Source organism: Propithecus coquereli, unplaced genomic scaffold, assembly GCF_000956105.1.
Source record: "Propithecus coquereli isolate 6110/MARCELLA unplaced genomic scaffold, Pcoq_1.0 Scaffold1, whole genome shotgun sequence".
NCBI classification, from domain to species: domain Eukaryota; kingdom Metazoa; phylum Chordata; class Mammalia; order Primates; family Indriidae; genus Propithecus; species Propithecus coquereli.
Window position 1 is genome coordinate 7985497 of NW_012133857.1, and position 22956 is coordinate 8008452.

At 46.3% G+C, this 22956-nt stretch overlaps 1 protein-coding gene across 1 annotated transcript in view; it reads left to right on the forward strand.

Annotated features, from left to right (window-relative positions):
- Positions 1-13699: 13699 nt before the first annotated feature.
- CDCP1 (CUB domain containing protein 1) overlaps positions 13700-22956 on the forward strand; it is a 54093-nt gene continuing 44836 nt past the window's right edge. The window contains exon 1 of the mRNA XM_012639184.1: positions 13700-13922. Coding sequence (XP_012494638.1) covers positions 13841-13922 — 82 coding nt within the window. The 5' untranslated portion in view covers positions 13700-13840. The remainder of the gene's footprint in view (positions 13923-22956) is intronic.

The following is a 22956-nucleotide window of genomic DNA, read 5'->3' on the forward strand; positions in this document are numbered from 1 at the left end:
CAGAAAGCCCTGCCCGAGGGCAACACACAGAGGGGAGGCAGCGAGGACCCTGCGGGACAGCCAGTCTCCTGGGGCCTCAGCTCCACTGCTTTGGCACCTTCTGCCACCATCTGGGCAAGGGCTCCTGACTCAGGAGGCAGGGGTGGCGGCAGGGGAGTCCCTTTCTTGCTTCCTCGTTCCCATCTTGCGGCTGGGGTCGGTAAAACCAAGTGGCAAGCCAAGGCCAGCAAAACCGTCAGCCCTGATTTGCTGTAGAAAAGTTCTCTCCTGACCACCTAGTTATTGCCTCTTGCCGCCGTGAGGGGCTGAGCTACTCAGTGTCTGCAAGTCTTTTTTATTCCTGAAAAATGACTCAAGACACAGGAAACAGAGATACCAATGTCATCTTTATGAAAGTAGCTGCTGTTTTCAAGTACTCACTGAGCACCAGGCAGTGTGCTGCGTGCTTTGATCCAATCAGGTAGATGCAATTATTTATCCCCAGTTTGTAGGTGAGGAAACTGAGGCACAGAGAAGGTACCAGGGAGTCTTGGAGAGTGTACCCTCACTCAGGACAATAACACATCTCGTTACTAATAAAGCTGGAGGACTCAGCTCAGATCTGTGACCAGTGGGGCTTGTTGATACGTCACTCTTGAATGAAACTGGCTTAGCCACTCACTCATGGCCATGCCAGAAGCTGGTGGGGAATGGAGCCCTGGAGCACATGTCACAGAGGAGCAGAGGACATCTGCACCCCAAAGAAAGGTCACACACCTCTTAGCAGAGCATGCTGCAGCACCCAAAGTCAGTGGAGGTCCAAGATGTGACCCTGTGGGGGTCTCACCCTTGTGCCTGCATGTTGAAATCACCAGAGGAAGTTTTTAAATACTTCCAAGGCCCAGCCTCCCCAACACTCCTCCCCTCCCTCAGTGAAATCGAATTCTCTGGGGATGGGACCAAACATCCACGTTCTTGAAACTCAACAGGTGATTCCAGTGGGTGGCCAAGATTGAGAACCACTTCTGGGCAGGAATTTTCTTGTGAGACAGTAAGTCCAAAGGAACAGCTGTTCCTCTTTTACATTCATTTCAGGGTGTGGGAGTGGAGCAAACAGCTGTGTGGCCCTGTCAGTCTCTCACACTTCAGCGTGAATTAGTTTTGGTCTCTATTTCCCCTGTGATGGATGAGATCCAGGAAGCAAAGGATGGGAGTATTTACGGCAGAGAAGGGAAGGGCGTGTGTTGCCTTCAAGGGCTAACATGCAGAAAAGGGCCAGCTCTGGTGGGTGATCCAGTGCGCCCAGGGAAGGGAGGCCCCAGAAAGAAAACCTGGAGATGAACAAAAATCACGCACTTCCCAGCTTGTTCCAGAGTTGGCCCCAGCTCGTTGTCTTATTACTGAGTTTCTGCAGCCCAGAGTGAGACAGTATCTTAGGATATGTCTGATGTAGACTCAGGTGACAGTTGCCCAGTGTCTGTGGAAGACTTTTCACAGCCTCAGGGGATGGCCCTCCCCTCTGATTCCCTCTCTGACAGACAGCCAGTTCTTCTAAGCCAAAAGTCCTCTTCCTGTAACATCCAAACCTGCCCAGAGCTCTGCTCTTTAGAGATGCAAACCAGAATTCTAGTCCTGCCTCACAAGAACAACACTCCAGACGCTGAAACTAATCCCCACTTCCTCTAGAATCTGCCCTTACCTGGGCTGAAGCCATTGGTTTCCCTAATCCTGCCCAAAACTCCTGTTCCAGCTTTGGATCTCCCTTCCCTGGTTCCTCCATGGGTGGTCATGATGCCACGTACCAGCGACGCTGTGTGTCTACAGGCCCCGAGTTCCATCTGCACCCTACAGTTATCCTCTGAATCCTCACTACAATACTGCAAAACAGACACTGTGATGAGCATTTTATCGATAAGGAAGCTGGAGCTCCGAGGTGCAAAGTAACCTGTGCAAAGTCACAGAGCAGGTGGTCGGCAGAACTGGGATTCAGACCCAGAGCCGCCCGGTGCCAGGACTCACACTCATCTCAGTAAAGCTCCCCTGTCAGTCCCTCCTGGGGACTTCCCAGAACAGCACGCCACAGCAAATGCTCCCAGGGTCACAGGAGCAGAAGCCCCCCTGGCCTGGAGACCGTCCTTGTCTTCCAGGTCAACGTGCGATTGTTGATCATTTCTACAAAGGCCCACCCCATCGAACTCCAGGAGTCCCAGTCAGACAAAACTCCAGAAGAAACTCACCCTGCCACTGACCCAGTTCCCCACACCCCCTCATCCCACCCTGGGTTGGTAACCATGGTGAGTTTTCCTCGCACACTTGCCTGTTTATGACACTTTTACTTCTCTGTAGTTTTCTTAGAACTAGCCCCGGATCCTTCAAATATATTTTATTATGTGAAAAATTCAAACAACAGCTCTAGAAAGAAAAGCTAAAGCAGCCCATAAAGCAATGAACATATTCTGGAATTAGTGGTCATTGATGTACAATTTTGTGAAAATACTAAAAATCACTGAGTTGTACACTTCAGAAAAGTAAACTTTATGGTATGTGAATTCTATCTCAAAAGAGCTGTTAGTTTTATTTTTAAAACAACCCATACAGCATGTATTTTTAATGGATTGGAGTGAATTTGGAAAGTTTTGAAAAGTATAAAGGAATATGACTTGTGCCGATCCTTAAATACCGTTATCCCATGGACGTGTTCAGTTTGTGCAAATTGACTGCAGACCTGGCCATCTTCAACATTCATGCATTCCCTAAGGGTATGGCAGGGTCGTTGTCTAGAGTAGGGAAGGCTGGAGCTGTGAGTTCTGTGCTTTTTTAGCTGAAGAATATCTACAACTGGGGAACAAAGCCATCCACGCAGGGAAAGGTGAGGTTTTAGGAGCTGGCTGCTGAGTTTCTTAATACAGTGTCCTCTTATCGCTGGCTCTGAAGACTTTCCATAGATGTACCATGAATACTGGATGTCGTCAACCTCAGATACCATCGATGTCTTACTGCACTGCAGCAAGTACCTCTAAGAAGAAAAGAACACATTGTGTTCTTATCTAATCAGCTGTACAATGCATCTCAATTTCAGAAATGTTAAAATGTGAGAAAAAAATGATTCTCCAATAAAATAAGGCAAAAGGCTTCAGAGTGAAATATGTTTGGGAAATCTTTGAGTTAGTCAAGCTTCCTCACCACGAGACTTGTCAGAACTCTCAGTATACTCAGGTGCACCACGAGCCACCCGTCAGGGGTAAGGAATGAGCCGTTCACTGCACGCACTGGTCCAGATGCTCAGGTGCACCATGAGCCGCCCATCACCGCACGCATTGGTCCAGAGAACCCTTCTACCCCAGCATCCCAGGAAAGGGGTGTCCGTCGGGTCAACTGGGAAGAAGCTGTTTTAAGGAAGAGGAATATACAGGGACTGAGTCAAAAACATGGAAGAATTCAGATATGGAGAGAAAAGCACCAAGCACACACTGGAGCAAAGACCTCAGAAGGCTGACTTGGGAAGAGGCTGAGGCGAGGGCAAGGGCAGGCAGAAGAGACAGAGGGACACAGGAGCTGACCCTTCAAGAAGCACAAGCTCCACCCTCAAGGGGAGGGAGCACAACTCCCCCAAGTCTACAATGGCCAGTTGGGCATATTTATTAGTCAAGTGGAAAAGAAACAAAAAGCTCACTGACATAGCAGTAGGAGATATCAACCTGGCTAAGAACAACTATAGAAACGTGATAAGAACGATGACAATCAAATTAATATGTTGAGAAAAGGGGATTGATTTGAGTTTTCAAATATTTATTCTAACTAGACCTTATTCCTGGTAAATGTCAATATATGGACCTTAATTACCATTTAAAGTATCATCAAAAAGATTATAATGTGATTTGGGATGGAAACAAAAAGTTGGTGTGAGCACAGAAAGGCATGGAAATAGGGCAGTGGGGCATATGCTTAGTAGCAGAGTAGCAAATAGTTGTCATTAGAGGAATGATTGCAATTCTATATTTTCTTGCAAAGCTATAACCAAGTACTTGTGGGATTTAGGGGAGAATGTTGAAGACATAGGATTAAAATAAGCTGTTTTGTTCCCTGAGAAGCATGCAAAAGATTAGCTCACACGCTAGCCAATGCAAGGGAGGGCAGAAGAAACTACTGACTCCACCAGGGTAGATGAAGGAAGGGTCAACGCCATGCCACAAAAGTCAGTGTGAGCCATGCCCACACTGCAGAGGCTGCCACCAACAGGTCAAACATCTGTCATCAAAGGCTTCCCGCTGACTTTCACTTAACTTCTAGCCCGTGAGATTCAATTGAGGAAAAGTAAAGCTATGAGTTTAGTTAAAAAAGAAAATGCTAACTCAACCTTGGTATTCTTAATACAGTATTCAGCTTGACTCAAAATTATACTGACAAAGTAAGAAAGCATTGTGTCGTAGATTAATTTGCAGTGTTTTTTCATTCTTAATTGTACATAAAATGATGTGTTTCTTACCATGGTTGGTATCTTTGATTTGCTGAAATATACTATGTGCAATGAGGGTGGAAAATGAACTATCTTCACCTAAGAAAATACTTTGATAAGGTAAGTCCTGAGGGAACCTAAAGGTGTTATTAGAATCAAAGTAACACATTGACCATCTACAGCTGCTAACTTCACAAAAAAGCGACACCAGGTACCTCCTGACACAAGTTCACACCCCCACCCATGAAACAGTCCTGCTGAAAATGCCAAAATGCCAAACGTGAGTCAGATCAGGCCTCTAGATCCAAATACAGAGGGCAGGCAAACGTGTCAAATGACCTCAGGCTGCAGGAAATAGGGTAAGACAAAAGACCCAGTTTCTTCAACAGATAAGTTTCAAGGGGAAAAAAGAGAAGATTCCCCTCTATATAGAGTATATTCCATAGATTAAACAGATTTACAGACATACCATGGACTTAGTGATTCACTTCCTAAGAATAGAGTATGGAAAGGGGAAAAATGGTGGAGAAACCTTAACCAAGTGAGGAAGGTTAACATCTCCAGCGACGCCATGGGGGCATCATATACCCCTGATACACTGTGACAAGAAGGGCACATCACCTCTGTGAAGTTCTTCCTGGATTCTCAACCCCATGTGATCCTGAGAAAAATATCTGACCAACCCAAATCGAGCGAAAATTCTACACCACGTGATCACGGCTCCTCAAAATTGTCAGGATCGTGAGAAACAAGGAAAGACTGAGAAGCTGTCCCAGATGGGAGGAGCCTAAGGAGACATGACAACTACCTGCAATGTAGTATCTGATGGGATTTTGGAGCAGAAAAAGGACATTAGTAGAAAAAGTGGTGAAATCTGAATAAAGTCTGGAGTTAACTGATAGTAAAGTACTGATGTTATTTTCTTAGTTTTGACAAACGTACCGTAATACATAAGCTGTTAACATTAGAACTAGCTGGTTGAAGATACATGGGAATTCTGTGTACTGTCTGCAACTTTTCAGCAAATACAAAATTATTCCAAAATTAACTTTATTTTTCAAAAAAGACATACCAATCAATTGCAATATATGAATCTTATTTGGATCCTGATTAAAACAACTAAACATTTTTTAAAATGACATTGATGAGACAATTAGCAATTTAACACTGATGATATTTGATGCTATTAAAGAGTTATCATTCATTTATTTGTAGGTGTGATGACAGCATTGCAGATATGTTTTAAAAAGAAAAGAGTATATATGGGGTTTTCCAAAAAATTAAACATGGAATTTTTATATGATTTAGCAATTCCACTGCGGGTATATACACAAAAGAATTGAAAACAGGATCTCATAGAGATATCTGTGCACCCATGTTCATGGCAGCAGTGTCCACAATAGGCGAAAGGTGAAAACAATCCAAATCTCCACAGACAGATTAATGGATAGACAAATTGTGGTTTTATACATATATACGTGGAATATTATTCAGCTTTCGGAATGAAGGAAATTCTAATGCGTGCTACAACATGGATGAAGCTGTAGCTAAGAGAAATAAGCCAGTCACAAAAGGACAAATACTATACGAGTCCACTTATCTGAAGTACCTAGGACGGGCAGATTCACAGAGATGGAAAGTAGAATGGTGGTTGCCAGGGGCTGAGGGGGAGCAGGGGTTTCATGGGTGCAGAGTTTCAGTTTGGGAAGATGAAAAAGTTCTGGAGACGGATGGTGGTGATGGCCATACAACAATGCGAATGTACTCAATGCTGCTGAACTGTACTCTTGAAATGGTTGGAATGCTAGATTTTATGTTATATTAATATTACTATATAACTAAATTATTATTATATAATTAAATTAAATAAATTATTACATGATTTATCACAATAAAAGAAAGAGTGCTCATCTCTTAGCGATACGTACTGAAATGCGGTAGAGATGAAAGCCCTGAGATTTGTTTCAGAAAACCCAGGAGGTGGGAGAAGTGGATGGGGGTCAGCATAAGCCAGGACGGGCCATAAGGAGATAACTGTTGAAGCTGAATGATGGGTACACGGGGTTTGTACTCCTATTTTCTTTATTTTTGTATATGTTTAAGGTCGTATGTTAGAAAAAAAATCATAGCAACAAAGGAGATGAGGCCAGTCTCAGTTTCCGCACTGTCCTGGACTCAAGCAGCTCACGCATTGGCTGGGCTGGTAGGACAAACATGCCCAGCACTTGCTGAGAGCGCCACAAAAGGTAAAGGAGGTCCAGAGCCCACAAGTGCGCAAGACAGAGCAGGGCGATCTTCCCAGAGGAGTGCATTTGGGCTGCCTGAGGATATGGGTTGGACTCTTTGGCTTCAGCACTGCTTGGTTAACCCTGTGGCTGCCCCTTCCAGCTACCCCCTATGCCATCTGATGGGCAGCAGGAAATCTCACAGCTTCAGCCCCCAGTCTTTCCCCACCCCCTCCTCATTCTGAGGCCACCTTCCTGTCACCAGCCTCTACACTTGGTGTGGCCAAGCAGAGGCTCTGGCTATTCTGGGAGAAAAGTTTCCACAGAATGTAGGGGTGGAAGCCAAGCTGCCCAGGGCTAAGTGTCAGAGGCAGGCGGCGGCAAGGGCACAGGATGCTGGCCAGCCCGATGCACTGGCAGAGTCGGGACCAGGATCTTTCAGGAAGGAGAGTTCAAGGGCTACGGGATGGACATCTGGCTTCTGCTCTGAAGGTCAGCATCTGTGTGACCCAACTGTGTCACTTATCCTTTCCAGGCCTGTGTCCATCAGGAAGGTGACAACTAGATGAGCTCTAAAGCCTCCAGCTCAACAGTTACATGACTTGATTCCCTCTCTAGGGGGAAGAAAATCCCTGAAAGCCCTTCAAAAGCTATTTTCCTCCCCAAATCCAAGGAAAAACAGAAAAGAAAGAAGTGAGGCAGGCAGGCAGGGGCCTGATGTGGGTATGGATCATATCCGAGGGTGGTGCTGTCTCCAGGGATGGGCAGGGTATGGCTCTTTCTACCCTGTGGGCAAGTGACTTGCAGAAAGCCAGTTGCACAAGCTTAAGGAGTAGAGACAGCGCTGTCTCCAGCTCTTTTCCTCTTTTTGCCCCTGGCATTTTACCTTGACCTCTCAGATGGCGCAATTTGGGGACATGACAGAGCGTGGATCCTGGGCTTCAGGTCGCTTTGGGGTGATCTCAGAAGGTGCTAAACTGCTGCTCCTGAGTTCCTGAGTCAGGCAGAACTGAGTTCACTCAGCCCCAGGTCCATGGCAGCATGACTAGCTGCTCCGTGAGGGTTTTCCTTGTGTTTTACTCACCCTAACACTGAAATTGTGCCATGTGTTTACCCCTCAGGCAAATTACTCAGCTGGCCCAGTTAGCAGGGCAATCCATGCTAGTACTTGGCAAAGTAAGTCCTTCCCAAGGAACATCTATCTCATCCTGAGACCGTGGCCGACTCCTCTGTTTTCAGGCTTCCAAGAGGGCCTCTGCCCCAACTGTGACTGGGTGGTTTTCTCCCTCAAACAGTAGCTGACATTTGCAGTGACACCAACAGCTATTTGTGCACTGAAAGAATCTCAGCTTTGTTAACTTGCTTAATCACCTGGAAAGCAAAGCTGCAGAGAGCTGCCTGATTCCGACAGATGTTCCTTCCACCCTTTGTTCAAATTGGATAAAGTTCTGGCTCACCAAACTCTGGCCAATCCCACAAGCTCAGGGTCACTGCTGGACACCCAGCGTGGGCCACAATGGCCTCGTTCTGGAAGCCAGGGGCCCTACCCCTTTTTAAAATGAATCACGTGTTCATCCTTTCGGGGTCACGGTTTCAAAGAGCTCCCCAAGCTCAGCAGGCCCAGTGAGCAGGGCCGTCCATGCTGGCCCTGGCTCATGAGTTCGTTCATTCCCATTCCTCACTATTTCATGAGCATTGATTATGTCCCAAGTCCTGCTTTCAGTTCCAGGAATAAAGATGAGTAGAACAGAGACAACATCCTGCCCTGGGGAGCTGACACTTTCAGGTTTGAATGAGTTTATGAAAAAGTTTGTCTCCAGACTTCTCTTTCCAGAGCTCTCCCCTCTACCTCCATGGCTTTCATCCTCACCATGCTGGTACCCACTCCTTTCATCCTCTGCCCATGGCAAAGGCAATCTCAGCTAATTTACTGTGCATTTACCATGTGCCAAGCACTGTGCTAAATGCGTTACATGTATTATCTCATTAATCTTTACAGCACATTGCGAAGGACACCCTCTCATAGCCCCAGCTCATGGGTGAGGAAACTGAGGCACATATAGGTGAAAGGAGTTGCACAAGCCGGTGAGTTGAAGAGCCTGTATTTGAATCCAGGACATCTGACTGCTGATGTCATTCATAGTCACCAAGCCATTCCATCTCACCCATTTAGGTCAAGTGCTTTTTTTGCAGTGAATCACTTGGCTTTGCTCTCCCTGATATTTTCCATGGCACCAGAAACGTCTCCTATGCTTGCCTTAGGGTGAGGTTCAGCTATAAGTGACTGGAGGCTTTAAATATAAGTTTATCCCTCTCACATGTAAATATCAAGGTGGCTGTGCAGGGCTGGTGCAGGCTCCTTCTCTGCAGTTGCCCAGCTGTATACAGCTATGCTGCGGTGTGTGGGGCGTCGTCTCTCCAGCAAACATCATTATTATTTGAGGATCTCAACACTAAAACCAATGGACCTATTTGATTCTACCCCACCCATCTGTTCACTTGGGAGGGAAGGGTGGCTATAGAATTCAGGGCCCCCAGCATAGTCAGCCATATGTTTTACCACTCGACTCAGTCTGGACGCTGGGCTAAGTCCGGTGCACATCACCTGGGAGTTTCTTGCCTCTCCTTTGGGTTGTGTCTGTGCTCCCTACCTCCAGAGGCAGGTGCATCATGAAGCTAGGAAAGCTCACACATGCTCCCCTGGTCATAGGTCTTTGTGAAATTTGCAGACATGTATTTTAACTGCAAAAGACTTCTCCCTCCACCTCCTCTACATCACATTCCCCTGTATACAATGCAGCATTGAGTGGCTGTGGGCATTTTGGGATCCGGCTAAGGGGATGTTGAATCAGAGGTACATTTAATTGGAGGTTGGTGGGATATATTCATTAATACTTAATTCACAGGCACATTCACGTGTAGTTAAGTAGCTGCTTGTTCTTACATTGTAGTAATGGCTTCCAGGAATATTCCTCCCACCCACTGGGCTTACTCACCGGGTGAGTTGACCAGAGAAGCAAGGCCAGAGGTGGTGTTACATTATGAACCTGTCCTACACTGTCCAACACCAGAAGTATGTGCTTAGTGGAGGAGGAGGAGGAGGAGAGGAGGAGGAACAAAGTTTGAAATGTACAGGTCCAGAAAAAGCTAGCCTGTGGAAAATTCTTCCATTTATCAAAACTACAAAATTTTGAGCACGATATTCATTTCTCATCATGCCTTATCAAAAAAACAAAGGTTTATTCTGTCAGAAATAAATTGGATGGGGGGAGGGGGAGCAAGGGCAACATACATAACCTAAACATCTGTACCCCCATAATATGCTGAAATAAAAAAAAAAGAAATAAATTGGAAATGCAGTATATATAATTATGAATGCTGTACTATTTTGATCTTCATACTTAACAGGAATCATGGAAATAGAATTTGTAAGAATTTCTGTATTTGTAGGGCACAAAACTATAATGGTTCTATGGACAGTAAGTATTTCTGTGTGCAAATTCACATGTTTTGTGCATCTCAACAATTCAATTGTATCTTAATTTATCTGATGCATTTTGCAAAATGACCTGAAAAAATGAATGATTTAGAGCTCTAGCAGGCAGTTAACAGTAAAAATATTATGTTGTTTTCTGGATTTTGTGGCATTTGTGATATTTTTCCATTTTCTCAAGTTTGTAACTAGTGATTTCTTTCCTTATTCTAAATACAGTAATCACTTTTCACATCCGATTTTCTATTTGTAACTTCGTATTCTTTTTCATAAGGTGATTATGTTTAGCCCCCCACAAACCTGTATCTACTTTTCCCTGTGCTATATGCATTTTTTTGTTTTAATGGAACAGTATTTTCTTGAGAAAAGGTCTCTAAGAGTTTTGGAGGTGTTTTGAGGTCTTGACTGTCTAAAATTGTCCCTTTTCTACTTTAATCACTTCAGTGGTAGTTTGGCTGGGTATAGAATTCTAAGTTGGAAGTTATTTTCCTTCATAATTTTGAAGGTATTGCTTTATAGTTTTCCAGCTTCTAGTCTTGCTCTTGAAAAATCCAAAACCATTTGATTTTTGTTCTTTTGTGTGAGATCCATTTCTTGCTCTGGAAGCTATAGAATCTTCTCTTTGTTCACAGGTTTCTGAAATTTCACCACAATATGCCTTGATGTGAACATATATTATCCATTGTACAGGATACTCCAAGAGTCTTTAAATCTGGCCTTGGGAATTTCTTGAATTATATCATTGATAATGTCTTCTCCTCTGTTTCATTTGCTCTCTCTAAGAAATCCATTAATTTCTTATGGACCTGCAATTTTCTTAACTTTTCTCTTCTACTTTTTATCTCTCTTTGTCTTTTTGCTTTATTTTCTGGGAGCTCTTCCAACCCTTCTGTTTATTTTTTTTATATCTACAATCTTTTTTTTTAATTTCCAAGAATCCTTTTGTGGTTCCCTGAATATTTTTTTATAACATCCTGTTCCTGCTTCATAGATAGAATGTTGTCTGCTATCTTTCTTAGAAAGTTAGTAATAATTTTGTTTTGCTTTGTATGTTTGTTTTCTTCTTCTTGTATAGTCTCTTTCTTTCAGATTGTTTTTTTCAGTTTGGTTAGTTGATCTGTTTTGACTCTGTCACATTAGAAGCTTTCCTCAGATGTCTCAAATCCTGACTGGTCATAGGTAAAAGTGAGAGATTAAAAAGCTGTGAGTTGGTGGGGCTTATCAACTGGCAGTCTCATCTCATGGTAGGGAGCTGGTTAGCCTGACAATGGGGATCAATGTCCATATCTTTAGATCTTTCCCCTTGGGCTGGGAAGATTCCCCAGAAGAAGACCCTTTCCATCTCCAGTATAAGTAATAAAGCCCCTTTGTTGCATTCTGGGAGGTAACTTGGGGCCAGGCAGCTAGAGATCTCAGCATTCAGAATGCATATCTTCCCTTTATCTACCTATTTTCCCAAGATTTCCTAGGCCTTCAGCTATGCCTGGCATCTCTCAGCCCAGATCCTTAGGTTTTAACCTCTCCAGAAAATAACACTTCAGACTGCTGCTGGGATAAAGGAGGGGCGGTTGCTCAGCCAGGGGAAAATGAGGGTGGGTTCCAGAATTTCTCAAGCAGCTTTCTCCCAGTCTTCCTTGTTTTAATCCCTCCTTCATCCTCTAGTCCAGAATACCCTGTGCTGCCATTTCCCAAGGGTTGTTTTTGTTTTTGTTTTAGGATTTCATAGTGTAAATCGTGTTATTTCTCAACTTTCCCCACTATTGGCTTAGGGTTCTGCCATCTACAGCCTTCTAAAGCAGTCCCTGCTTGTCCCTCTGCTGTCTAGCTTCCAAGCACTGTTGTCTTCTCTCTGTTCTTCCCACCTTTGTGGGATTATGTATTTTTTTTAAAAAAAAAATCCCTGTATTGTACCCTTTGTAGGGTTTCAGAAGAGGTCAAAATTAGATGGGACAGTCTAGCTTAAAACTCACCTTTCAATCTGCCATTTTTCTCTGGTGATGGATTATAGTTGCCTACATTTCTTTCCAGTTCCAAAATAACCATTCAGCCACGTTTGTAAAGACAAACCACGTCCATACCTTGGCTATGCTTTGCTCACAGTACGCTCCGAAAATCAAGACAGTAACTCGTGACATCTTTATTCCAACGATATAGCTGAGCTGTCGTGCAAAGGATGCTGAAATGCCTCCCTACTTTTCTCTCTGTCGGGACCACCACTAATCCTTCACATCTAGGAATTAGTGACTCTCAGTCCATTTTCAGAAAGTTGGGGTGTCAACTATCCCAGGGAAGCCAGTTAAGCAAACTTTGGGGTGTGGGTCACACCTCCGGGATCTGCCACCCTTGATGGACTGTGGGCTCCCCAAGGCAGAGTTTGCTTTATTCTCATCACTGAGGATACAGAGAAGAAAGGGGTGAAGAGATGATTTCTCTCCCCTGCTCACAAAAAGAGCTGGGGCAGCCTGGAGAGGCTCAGTTCCCGCAAAGATTAAACACCAGTGGAGGCCGGACTGAACACTGATGCTGTGGCAGCACTTTTGCTCCTGTCCTAAGCCTCCCGGGTTGTTCTGGGTGACCCTGGCCCATGGGCACAGGTAGCCCCAGGGACACATTTTGGCAGAATCCTGGTCTGCCAGCTAAGAGCTCCTGAACATTCCACCACCTCTCCCTGGGGCCCTGCGATCCCAGACTTGGTGTGTGGACTGCAGGGTGGAAGGAGAACCCACAGGACCTCTGAAGCCAAAGACAGGTGACATACCTGCAGCTGGGAGGAGAGAATGGAGCCCAGCAGCATTGATTTTACACCCTAGAATTTGACTTGAATGCTTCACACCCACGCTGCACATAGTGCTTCACTCACAGCTCACCAAGGGGCAGGCACTACTCCATTTAAAACTCAACAAAGGGGCACATACCGCTCCATTCACAGCTCAGTGAAAGGGAACATACCACTCCATTCACAGCTCAACACAGGGTCACATCCTGCTTCTAATTTACTAACTGGCCCCAGGACGTTGGGCAGGTTGCATAACTCAGCAAGTCTGTTTGGTCTGTACCTTGTAAGGGTTGCTGTGAGCACTGTAAACACTGGGGTGACGAGCGGGGAGTAGGCTGCAGGCTCACAGTCCCGCAAAGATTAGCCGTAGCTCTGGCTTTAAAGTCCAGGGAGCCTCAGGCCCAAATCAGGTAAGAGAGCAAGCCAGGGCTTCAGTGACCCACAAATGATTCCCCTCCAAAACGGGCGCACAATGGCCTTCTTCCTCTCCTGCACAGCGAAGGGAAGGCAGAGTGGCCTTCCCTAAGGGCGACCTTCACGTCTTCGGACAAAGAGACCTGATCATTCTCAGCCTCAGGGAAGGAGGACTCAGGCCGAGAAGGTGGGGACAAGTTCTCCCCAACGCCGCAGTGGGCTGTGGAGGGGGACCCAGCAACCTGGTCCCGGGAGCCCCGCACCCCGTGCTAGAGGCGGTCGCTGAGGCAGGAAGGGGAGGAGGAGCGAGAGGAGGGACTGGCTGGGTCCTCGGTGCCCGGGCTGCGCAGGGCGGAGCCCGGGCCGGTCCGCCCGCGCAGGTGAGGAGCCGGGGCGGAGCGCAGCGCAGCCGCCGCCAGGTTTGGGCGCCCGCGGCCCCTGCTTGGAGCCACGGGCCACAGTCGCTTTCCCCACCAAGGCCGAGGCGTCCCGGAGCCATGGCCGGCCTGAACTACGGGGTCACAGTCGCACTGCTAGGGGTCCTGCTGCTGGGTGTGGAGCGCCTGCCGCGCGGGGCAGGTGAGTGTGGTGCTATGGGCGCGGGTGGCGCCGAGTCGTGGCGGTGGCCCGCCAGCCCGCGCCAGGCGGAGCGGGGACGGAGGGACGCAGGGTGTGGAGGGTGCAGAGTGCGGGGCGCAGTCGTGACGCACAGGTGGCCCGCGATGTCCGGCACTGCCCGGCTCCGGCGCGCGCAGGCGTCGGGTGCGGCGGCCTTGCCCCGGTGGATTCAAGCGACCTCGCCCAGGGCGCAGGCCGCGGCACGTGGGAGTGTCCCGGAGCGCGGAGCCTCACGGTCTGGGAGGATGAGCCTGGTGCTGGCCAAGGAGGGAGAAGGAGCGCGCCGAAGCCGAGCCCAGGCGACGTGCCCAAGAGGGCTTTGCTGGGGTTCTTGGGGACACCCAGGCGGGGCGTGGGAAGGCGCTTTCCTCTCCAGCTCACCCTCTAACTCCTTGCCCGGGCCAGGGAGAAAGTGCAGGAAAACTGACTTGATGTCGTTCCCCCCCTCCTGAAGTTCAGGAACGTGCATTCAAAAATGAAATCGCCGGTTAGGAGAAAGCCGCCAGGCGTCCGCGCCGCGGGGCTGGCCATTCCCCAGCCCCAGCCCCTCGCACCTCTTTGTGGTGGACTTTGGCGCTAGGAAGGGGTTGTTCCGGGGACGTGTGTGAGTTTCGGGTTGTTACGGTTGGGGGAGGGACCGCCGTGTCCCAGCGTCCGGTGCCAGCAAGGAGGTGCCCTGTGGGCCCTGGAAGTATTGGAACATAGTAAATAACCTCATTTCTTCATGGAAGAACTTGATATGAGGCATTTCCTGAGACTAGCACAGGCTTTTTGTTTTTAAGTAGAGCTACACAGGAAGCGATTTGGGTCTTCGATTCCCTTTGCTCCTAAAGGGGCGCCTGTGTTTGGCAGGTAGGTAAGTTAGGGTGAATTAAATTAAGGAATAGAACTAAACGGGTGAGGTTGAATTGGGCGTCCCAGTGACTGCTGTCATTACAAATACAAGCCGGGAACGTTTCCTGGTTCCTTTCTCCAACATCAGGTGATGTATTGCTGCACAGTAGATAGAAGTTTTAAGACTTCATTTAAAACATTGTATACGTATTTGTTAGGACTGAAATTTCAAGATTCCCTTTGAAGAAAAAAAATTAACTTAAGAATAAAAAGTGATTTAGGGAGTGAAAATGTGTGCCCACCAATCCTGGAGCCTTATTGAAACTTGGAATTGTTTGAGATGCTTTCAGCTTTCTATGATGACAGTTGGAGAAACTCCTCCAGTGAGAAGTGGTGTAAATGAAGGCATTACTAATGACAAGAATGACAGCCTGCCCTGAATGGCCTTCTGTTACTTGTCTCATTTCTCCCTGTGACCTGGGAGGTGGCCATTTTGGTCTTGAGTAGCTTCATGGAGTCCCTTCCTTCCAGGAAGTTCTTGACTGGCTGAGTCCTGTCTCATGGTTCAGGGTATAAACACCAGGAAAGCTAGGTCTCCTTCCACTTTCTTAAGATGCTCCCTGTAATCTCAGGAGCTGGCCCTGTGAGGCCACATCGTTGGGCTGAACTGAGGGCTTTTGTGGTGGGAGCAGTCGCTGAGTGCACCTGCTTTGCCTGGAGTCTTGAGATCTAACTGGGGAAGGCCTTGGAGAAGTTACTGGAGTCTGTCTTAAAAGGTTGGAGAAGGCCAGAGCCCTGGCATGGTGGATCTGTTCTATAAATCCCTGAGGTCTCTTAGCAAAGACTCAGCAGAGTGAGAACGAACTTGTTCTCACTGTAGAGCTGAAGAGGAAAGGAAAGCGTGTGTCCTGGTATGTTGTGTTTGTGTGACTTTGGTATTCCACCCCCGCCTCCCATTTCCAGGAGCAAAGCACTGGTTAAGTTGGAATCACAGCCTTGGTAAAACCTCGACTTGGTTGCTTTCCAAGAACTCGGATACCAGAGTCTGGGTCAGTGACCCCATTCTTGCTACCATTGTTTCTTGCCAGAAATGTGAACAGACAGATCAAATGATGTGCTTGCTCACCCTTAATGAGTGTGTGTGTTCATCATCCTTTAGATGCAAATGAGTCGCTGGCTGTTGTCTGGAATATGTAACTGGCCGAACTGATGAGTCCCTTCCAGCCCTCCCCCATCCCCCACAGATTTGCATGATTGGAGTCAGAAGAGACTGCTGCTCTGCCAGTCATAGAGGTGCACCCAGCACCTACCTGTCAGCCTCAGGGCTTACCTCTGATGCTGCTATTTTGTCTGATGGCTGTACCCCACCTACACACGTGCTCTTCTGGGGCGTTCTCCCTGGCTATTAACGTGATGGAAAGAAGTTAAAAATAATAATCAAGATATTTTAACTAGCATATAGTTACTATAGAAAAATTGGCAATAAATATAGCCGAAATGGAAAATAATCATCTATGAACAAAGCACCTTGTTCATTTTGGTGCAAACTATCGTCTCATCATGAGTGCGTGCGCATACACGCACACACAAACTGAAAATGGGATCATCCCATTGAATGACTTTAACCTGTCTCCTGTTATTGGACATTTTGGTTGCTTTGAACTTTTCATATTAAAAATAGAACAGAGCAGGCATGGTGGCTCATGCCTGTAATCCCAGAACTTTGAGATGCTGAGGTGGGAGGATCACTTGAGACCAGGAGTTCAAGACCAGCCTGGGCAACACAGTGCGACCCCATCTCCACAAAAAATAAAAATAATTAGCTGATCATAGTGGCATGTGCCTGCAGTCCCAGCTACTCGGAAGGCTGAGATAGGAGGATCGTTTGAGCTCAAAAGTTTGAGGCTGCAGTGAGCTATGATCGTACCATTGCACTCCAGCCTGGGCAACAGAGTAGGACTTTGTCTTAAAAGAAAAAAACAGAACATGTCCCACAATAGTGGGCTGCTCATATCAATTTTGATAGTCTATTCAGTGAAAAGGCACTAAAAATTTTGTAGCACAGATTATGTAATGACATAAAATGACGTTATCATCATGTTGCTGAGATTATAAAATAGTACAAACTGGATTATCCCATTTTGATATATCTGAGAATGTGTTCTTGTGGCTATGTTGTTCTGTGCATTCTTGACTATGTTGTCCAGCTACAATTCTGGGATGAAGAGTAGAGAGAATCTTAGGGCTTTGGAGGCATGTTTCGCGTTGCCTGTGGAGAGCTTGCCTGGTGTCCTGGTGTGCATTCTGGCTGTCAGTGTGTGAGCGCCTGTTTCTCATGCTCTCCCAGGCTCCCCTCATTGTTGTCTCACCAGAATCTATGGAAGAAGCATTTTCCTCTCTCTAGTTCAGCAAATGGGGTCTAAACAGTGTTGGTAGATACTCAAGAGTCTCAGAAGCACAATGCTAGCTGGATGGTATTAATGGCACAATAGTGTTTTTCTGGCCAAAATAAACTTGAACTGAGTTCCTTGGCTTATAACGCAAGCCTCGCCTGTGTTTTTGCCCAGCAGTGCTTACTTGGGTTTGGACAGTGTGGGGTGGAATGGAGTTTGCTGTACTTCTGATTGAGGTCAGGGTGGGTGGGGCAGTGGTGGAAGACAAGACCGCTGATATGGGGACCTGTGGCTAAGGCTCTCTGCCATGATGATTAAGAAAAGTTCCCACCCTTTAATTATCATTCTAAATTATAAAAACTATCTCACAATCAAATTATTTCACACCATTTCCTACAACCCTGTAATTAGCCCATCACCTTCTCCTGGGCAGCTGGGAACAATTCTAGACAACCAGGCAAGGAGAGCCAAGTTCCCTCCCTCACCTCTTTGTAGCCTTTGATTTGTATCTGGTCTGTCAGTTTGTAAAATCACTAACTATAATACTACTGCTGCTAACACATATTGAGCATTTGCTGTGCCAGCCATTCTTCTGAGTATTTTACACGTAGGCATCTCCCACTTAACATCAGTAATCCATTCCCAAAAACCAGACATTCTGCAGGAAAACACAACGCCCTACGTCTCATTATTTTGTGTGGGAAAAATTATTTTAATACAACCCATTGCACAGCAATGCAAAACCTCCAACAGTTACAGAAAGCATGATGAAACACAGGAAGGTGCCTGTGTATAATTAACAACCAATCCTGTGGAATGTGAGCCATCACTGGAGGACTGCCACCATGTCCATAGTTGTTCACAAACAGTTGTTTTGTGTACGGTAACTTACTGCACCTCCCTCCTTGACACCTTGGGTGTCTCCACTTGATCTTGCCATTCTTGATCCTTTTGTATTTGGAACATCAGTCAAGACTTTCTGCCCATCATTTTGTTTAAAATGTTGTATTGAGTTTAGAGAGGTAAATCGACATGTTTCTGAAGTAGACTTTGGCCAAAAATAACTCTGATAGATGAAACGAAAGTTCTACAATGTTCTACGATAAAAATGAAGCTGTTTCTCCTGGGGGAATGTAAGTGGAGGAGGTGTTCCTGAGGAGGCCTGAGTGTCATTTAGCTCCCCATCCTCAAGCAGGTGCTCCTACTAATCTGCCCTTAGTAAGCACCGAGAGGTGACGTGACTTGCCCAGGGCTACCCAGCTGGTATGTAGTGATGCCGAGACTGCAGAACCCAGCTCCGGCACCAGTGTGCTGTGCCCTGTGCACTGTGGGCCTCCAAAAGACAACATTTGCTAGTCACCCTGGAGACAGTGTCTGCACTCCAAAAATTGTTTTCTTTCATTTAAAAGAATCAGCCACACTTACTGAGTGCTGTGTTCATGTTAGTATTTGTTCTAGGAATGTGTACATGTTTTTAATATTCAATTTAAAAACTGTGTTTAGAAAAAGAATTAAATGTCCATGATAAGAGAAGTTTACGAATAGTAGAAAATGGTATGTGGAAAAAGTATGTACACTTCGACCTCTGACCCCAGGGCTCCTCCCAGAGGCCTCCTGGTTTCTTGTGCATTGCTCCAGAGCTATTTTTATGCATGTACAAGTTTATGTACTTCCCTTTTGTCCACAAATGAGGACATACTATAGTAAGTAGTACAGGATGTGTGCCATATGCATCTTGGTTTTTTTACTCAGCAATCCATCTTGGTGTTCTTTCCATGTCAGAATGTGTAGAAGTGTCATGTGCTTTTTGGCAGCCGCATAATGTTCCTTGGTATGGGAACACCTTGTTGTATTTAACCCTTATTAACAGGTTATGTCCAGTCTTTTGCTACTATAATTAGAGCCTCAGTGACCATCTTTGCAGTTAACTTTGTTGAGTATGTGCACAAGTCCACCTGCAGGTGAAATTCCTGGAGGAGGAATTCCTGGGTCAAAGTGTTTGTACAGAAAGTCTCAAGGAACAAATGGAGGACAACGAGTAACAAAGAAGTGAGGCAACTTGGCCACGGTCACGGCTGGCAAGAGGTGGTGCTGTCTGAATTCCGGAGTACGGGCTCTTCGCCGTTCCCCTCTACAGTTCATTACTTCCTTTATTCTTTCCAGTTGAAGCCAATCACAGGCCTGCAGTAAGGGAAATGTTTTGAATTTCCTTTGAAATATAGACTTTTGGTTAAATGATGAGGACGCCATGAACACTGTGTGTCAAGAAAGCTGGAGACAGGCCTGGGCTCTGGTGGCTCTTTACCTTTACATCGATGATTGACTGGTTCTTACCAATTTTTTACATTGAGTCTAGTAGTTAAGGTGTAATACGTCTTGTCTTTTCCTCATCCAAGAGCCCAAAGGCAAGTTAAAGTGTCACACACCTCTCGCTGCTGCAGTGCATAAACTCAGATGTGTACAATGGCTCACACACAATAGATGTTTATTTCTTGCTCATATAAGATTCAAAATGCGATCTCCTCCAAGCAGTGATCTGGGGACCCAGGCTCCATCCACTTTCTGGCTCTCCCATATTCAACACGTGACTTCTGTGTTCATCTGTGAAAAACCGATAGCAGGAAAAAGAGCATGAGGAATTTAACATGGGAGGTTTTGATGGGCCAGGAATGGAAGTTGCTCGCGTCACCTCTGCTGCCATCCTGTCTGCTAGAACTCGGTGGCACAGCCTCACCCCTCTGGAAAGGAAGCTGGCATGTGTAGTCTAGTCAGGAGCCTAGGAAGAAGCTGGCAATGTCTGATTCTCAGAAAGCAAGCAGAGTGTAACGGCACCTGACCTAAGAGTCGGGACACCTGGTTCTAACCTCACGTCTTGTTAACAGTTTTATGACTTGGGAAAAGTTGCTTCTCTGGGCTTCACTTTTCCAGTCTTTAATTTAGGGGCTTGAACCACACAGAGGAAACTCCAGCCCTAATGTTTTATGAGCTGATTTAAATCAAAGCCAATTTGTGGCAGTGGATCATGCCTGTAATCCCAGCACTTTGGGAAGATCACTTGAGGTCAGAAGTTCAAGGCCAGTTTGGGCAGCATAGCAAGACCCTGTCTCTATGAAAAATAAAATAAAATAAATTAGCTGGACGTGGTGACGGACACCTAGCTACTCAAGAAACTGAGGCAGGAGGATTGCTTGAGCCCAGGAGTTTGAGGTTACAGTGAGCCATGACTGTGCCATGCTCTTGAGCCTAGGTGACAGAGCGAGATCCTGTCTCTAAAATTTAAAAAAAAAAAAGCCAATTTGTGGACCTCCCGGTATCTCTGATCTGGTGGACTCTCTCTGGCAGTTTCATATCCAACCACCATGACTAAAGTGGCTAGAACTGTGCCTGGCACATAGCAACACTTAAATAACCATGAAATAAACAAATGGATAACCCAGGTCTACCCTCATACCAAGTCTTTCTAGGAGAAGGAGTGAGCTCCTCCTACTTGCCCCTTCTAGCTACTCTTAGAAGGTGGCAAGGGCAGGACGTTCTAAAGCCCAGGTCTCTGGCCCCAAATCTGTTGCATATCAGACAGCAGAAGCAAGGAGGGACAACAGTCCCAGTGGCTGCATGTGCGCATTCAAATACTAGGAAAACTGGAAAGTAGAAAAGAGAAAATGTGGATTGTCAAATGGGACCACAGCTCACTGGGTCCCTGCAGAGGGGGAAAGAGACCATCTGGTGGTCCCTGTTCTCTGCTTCACACCAGGCCTGACACCTTCACTGTGTAGAACATGCCCATAATCTCCACCGATCCCTATAAATGTGTATCCAGGCAGGAGGGGATGGGGGAAGGGGTGGATGTGCAGGAATATGATGTCGCTGCTGGAAACCTTCAAGGGGAATGACCCAAGGGAATGGAGAACTGCTTATGGTACAGTGACGGAACCAGGGCATAGCACAGTGTGTGTGTACAGCGTGGCTCTAGCTATGTTATTTTGCTGTCTTTCTGCCTGTATCTCACTTGAGCTTAGGAAAAAAGACTGGAAGGAAATAGCTAAACCAAAAGTTTCTGGCCTCACAATGTGGCTCATAGTCTTCTTATGTGTGAAGGACAGTTTATGGGTAGCAGCGACAATAACAAGGGTTTTGTATCGCCCTGCGTGGTCTCCCCGTGTTGACTGCATCGTTTCACAATATCCCAGCTTGAGTGGTTTGGTTTTCTCTATATAGCAATGCTGAATCTGTGGTAGGATACAGTAGAAAATCATACTTGGCTTTTAGACATTGACTTCTCAAACTGTTATGAAATTAAAAGTTCTTTATTCAATTATTGTACTTAAAAAATAGTCTGAACTTCTCAATTCTCTCCGGAGTGGAGCCCAAGCCAAGGGAACCACTGAAAGCCTTGTTTGTCTGACTGTGCAGGGGATGGGCTGTCCTCTTGCTAACAGCCCCCCTTTCTGCCAGATAGAAACACAGCTTGGTAATATGAGCTATAAGCAAGGCCAATAAACACCTCCCCTCAGGGTGTGGTTACTCTTAAATAATAAATTTGGGAATGTCTTGGAAAAGAAAATTAAAACTGTTCCTTGAACGCAGATGGTGTAACTTTCTTTAAGTTTTAAATGAAGTGCAAACACTCCTACCCTCGATGACAGAAGATCAAAGCATTCTGGGTGAAATGTGCCATTTCTGCAAAAATGTACGAGGTGACAATCTGCTGCCTTTGCCTGCAACGATAAATACAGTCTCTAGAAATAAGAGTTCCATCAACTTTCTGAATTTAAAGATTGCATGGAGTTGAAGTTGGGCTTTTGTCTTTGTTTTGGGGTCTGCCCGCTTGCTTGACCATCTGTCATGTTGCAAAATCCTTGCAGCCATGAAAAAGATTCTGGAATTCTTGCCAATGTGTGGTCCAGCTGAGAGCTGAGCGAGGATGCTGTATGTCCAGGCACATGCCATATTCGTCCAAATAGATGCCTTATCTTCCATTACTGACCTGGAGGCAGGAACATTAGGCCATTTCAAACAAGGATGTTTGGCTAAAACGACACTTAACCTGAAAACAACTTGTAAACATTTGATGAGCAGGGACCAGGACATCACAGAAGATGCAAAGGCGATGAGATGAAGCCCCTGAGTCTGACAGGCTCAGGGCATCTCCTGGACTCAGACAGACACTTGGCTCCTACACAGAGTGGCCATCGGCCGCAGTGGAGAGTTGGACACCAAGAGCTGGCAACATGGAGGGAGAAGTTATTATACGCTGCTGCATGCTGGAGGCCCGTGCTCTGCTGGAGTCCAGGGCAGCGGGGACACTGTCAGGAGGGTTCAGCCTGTGGTGAGGGCTGTTCTCACAACTGCCCTGCTGACAAGTCTCACTGGATCTGGGCCTTCAGGTACCTCCAAGGATACACACCCGCAGCCTCTCCCAGTCGCTGTTTGCTTCTGGGTTCTTGCGCACTGCTACCTTTCCCGTTTCCTCAGACTGTGTGTCCCAAAGGGCTCAGATTCCCAGGTGGAAACTAGCGGAGGGAGAAGGGCAGAAATGGAAGAACTAAAGCCGAAGACCTCACTGGACTCACAGTTGCCTTCTCACTTTTTGAAAACAACCTCACTCAGATAAGCTTTGGAGTTGGGCAAAGAATCTTGACTCTACCACTTATTAACTAGGTACGTTGGGCAAATTGCTTAACTTTCCTAAGATTCGGTGTCCTTAGGGAGTTACAAAATAGGGACAGCAGCACCCTGAGGTTGGCTGGGGGTCTGAATGAAATAGTGTA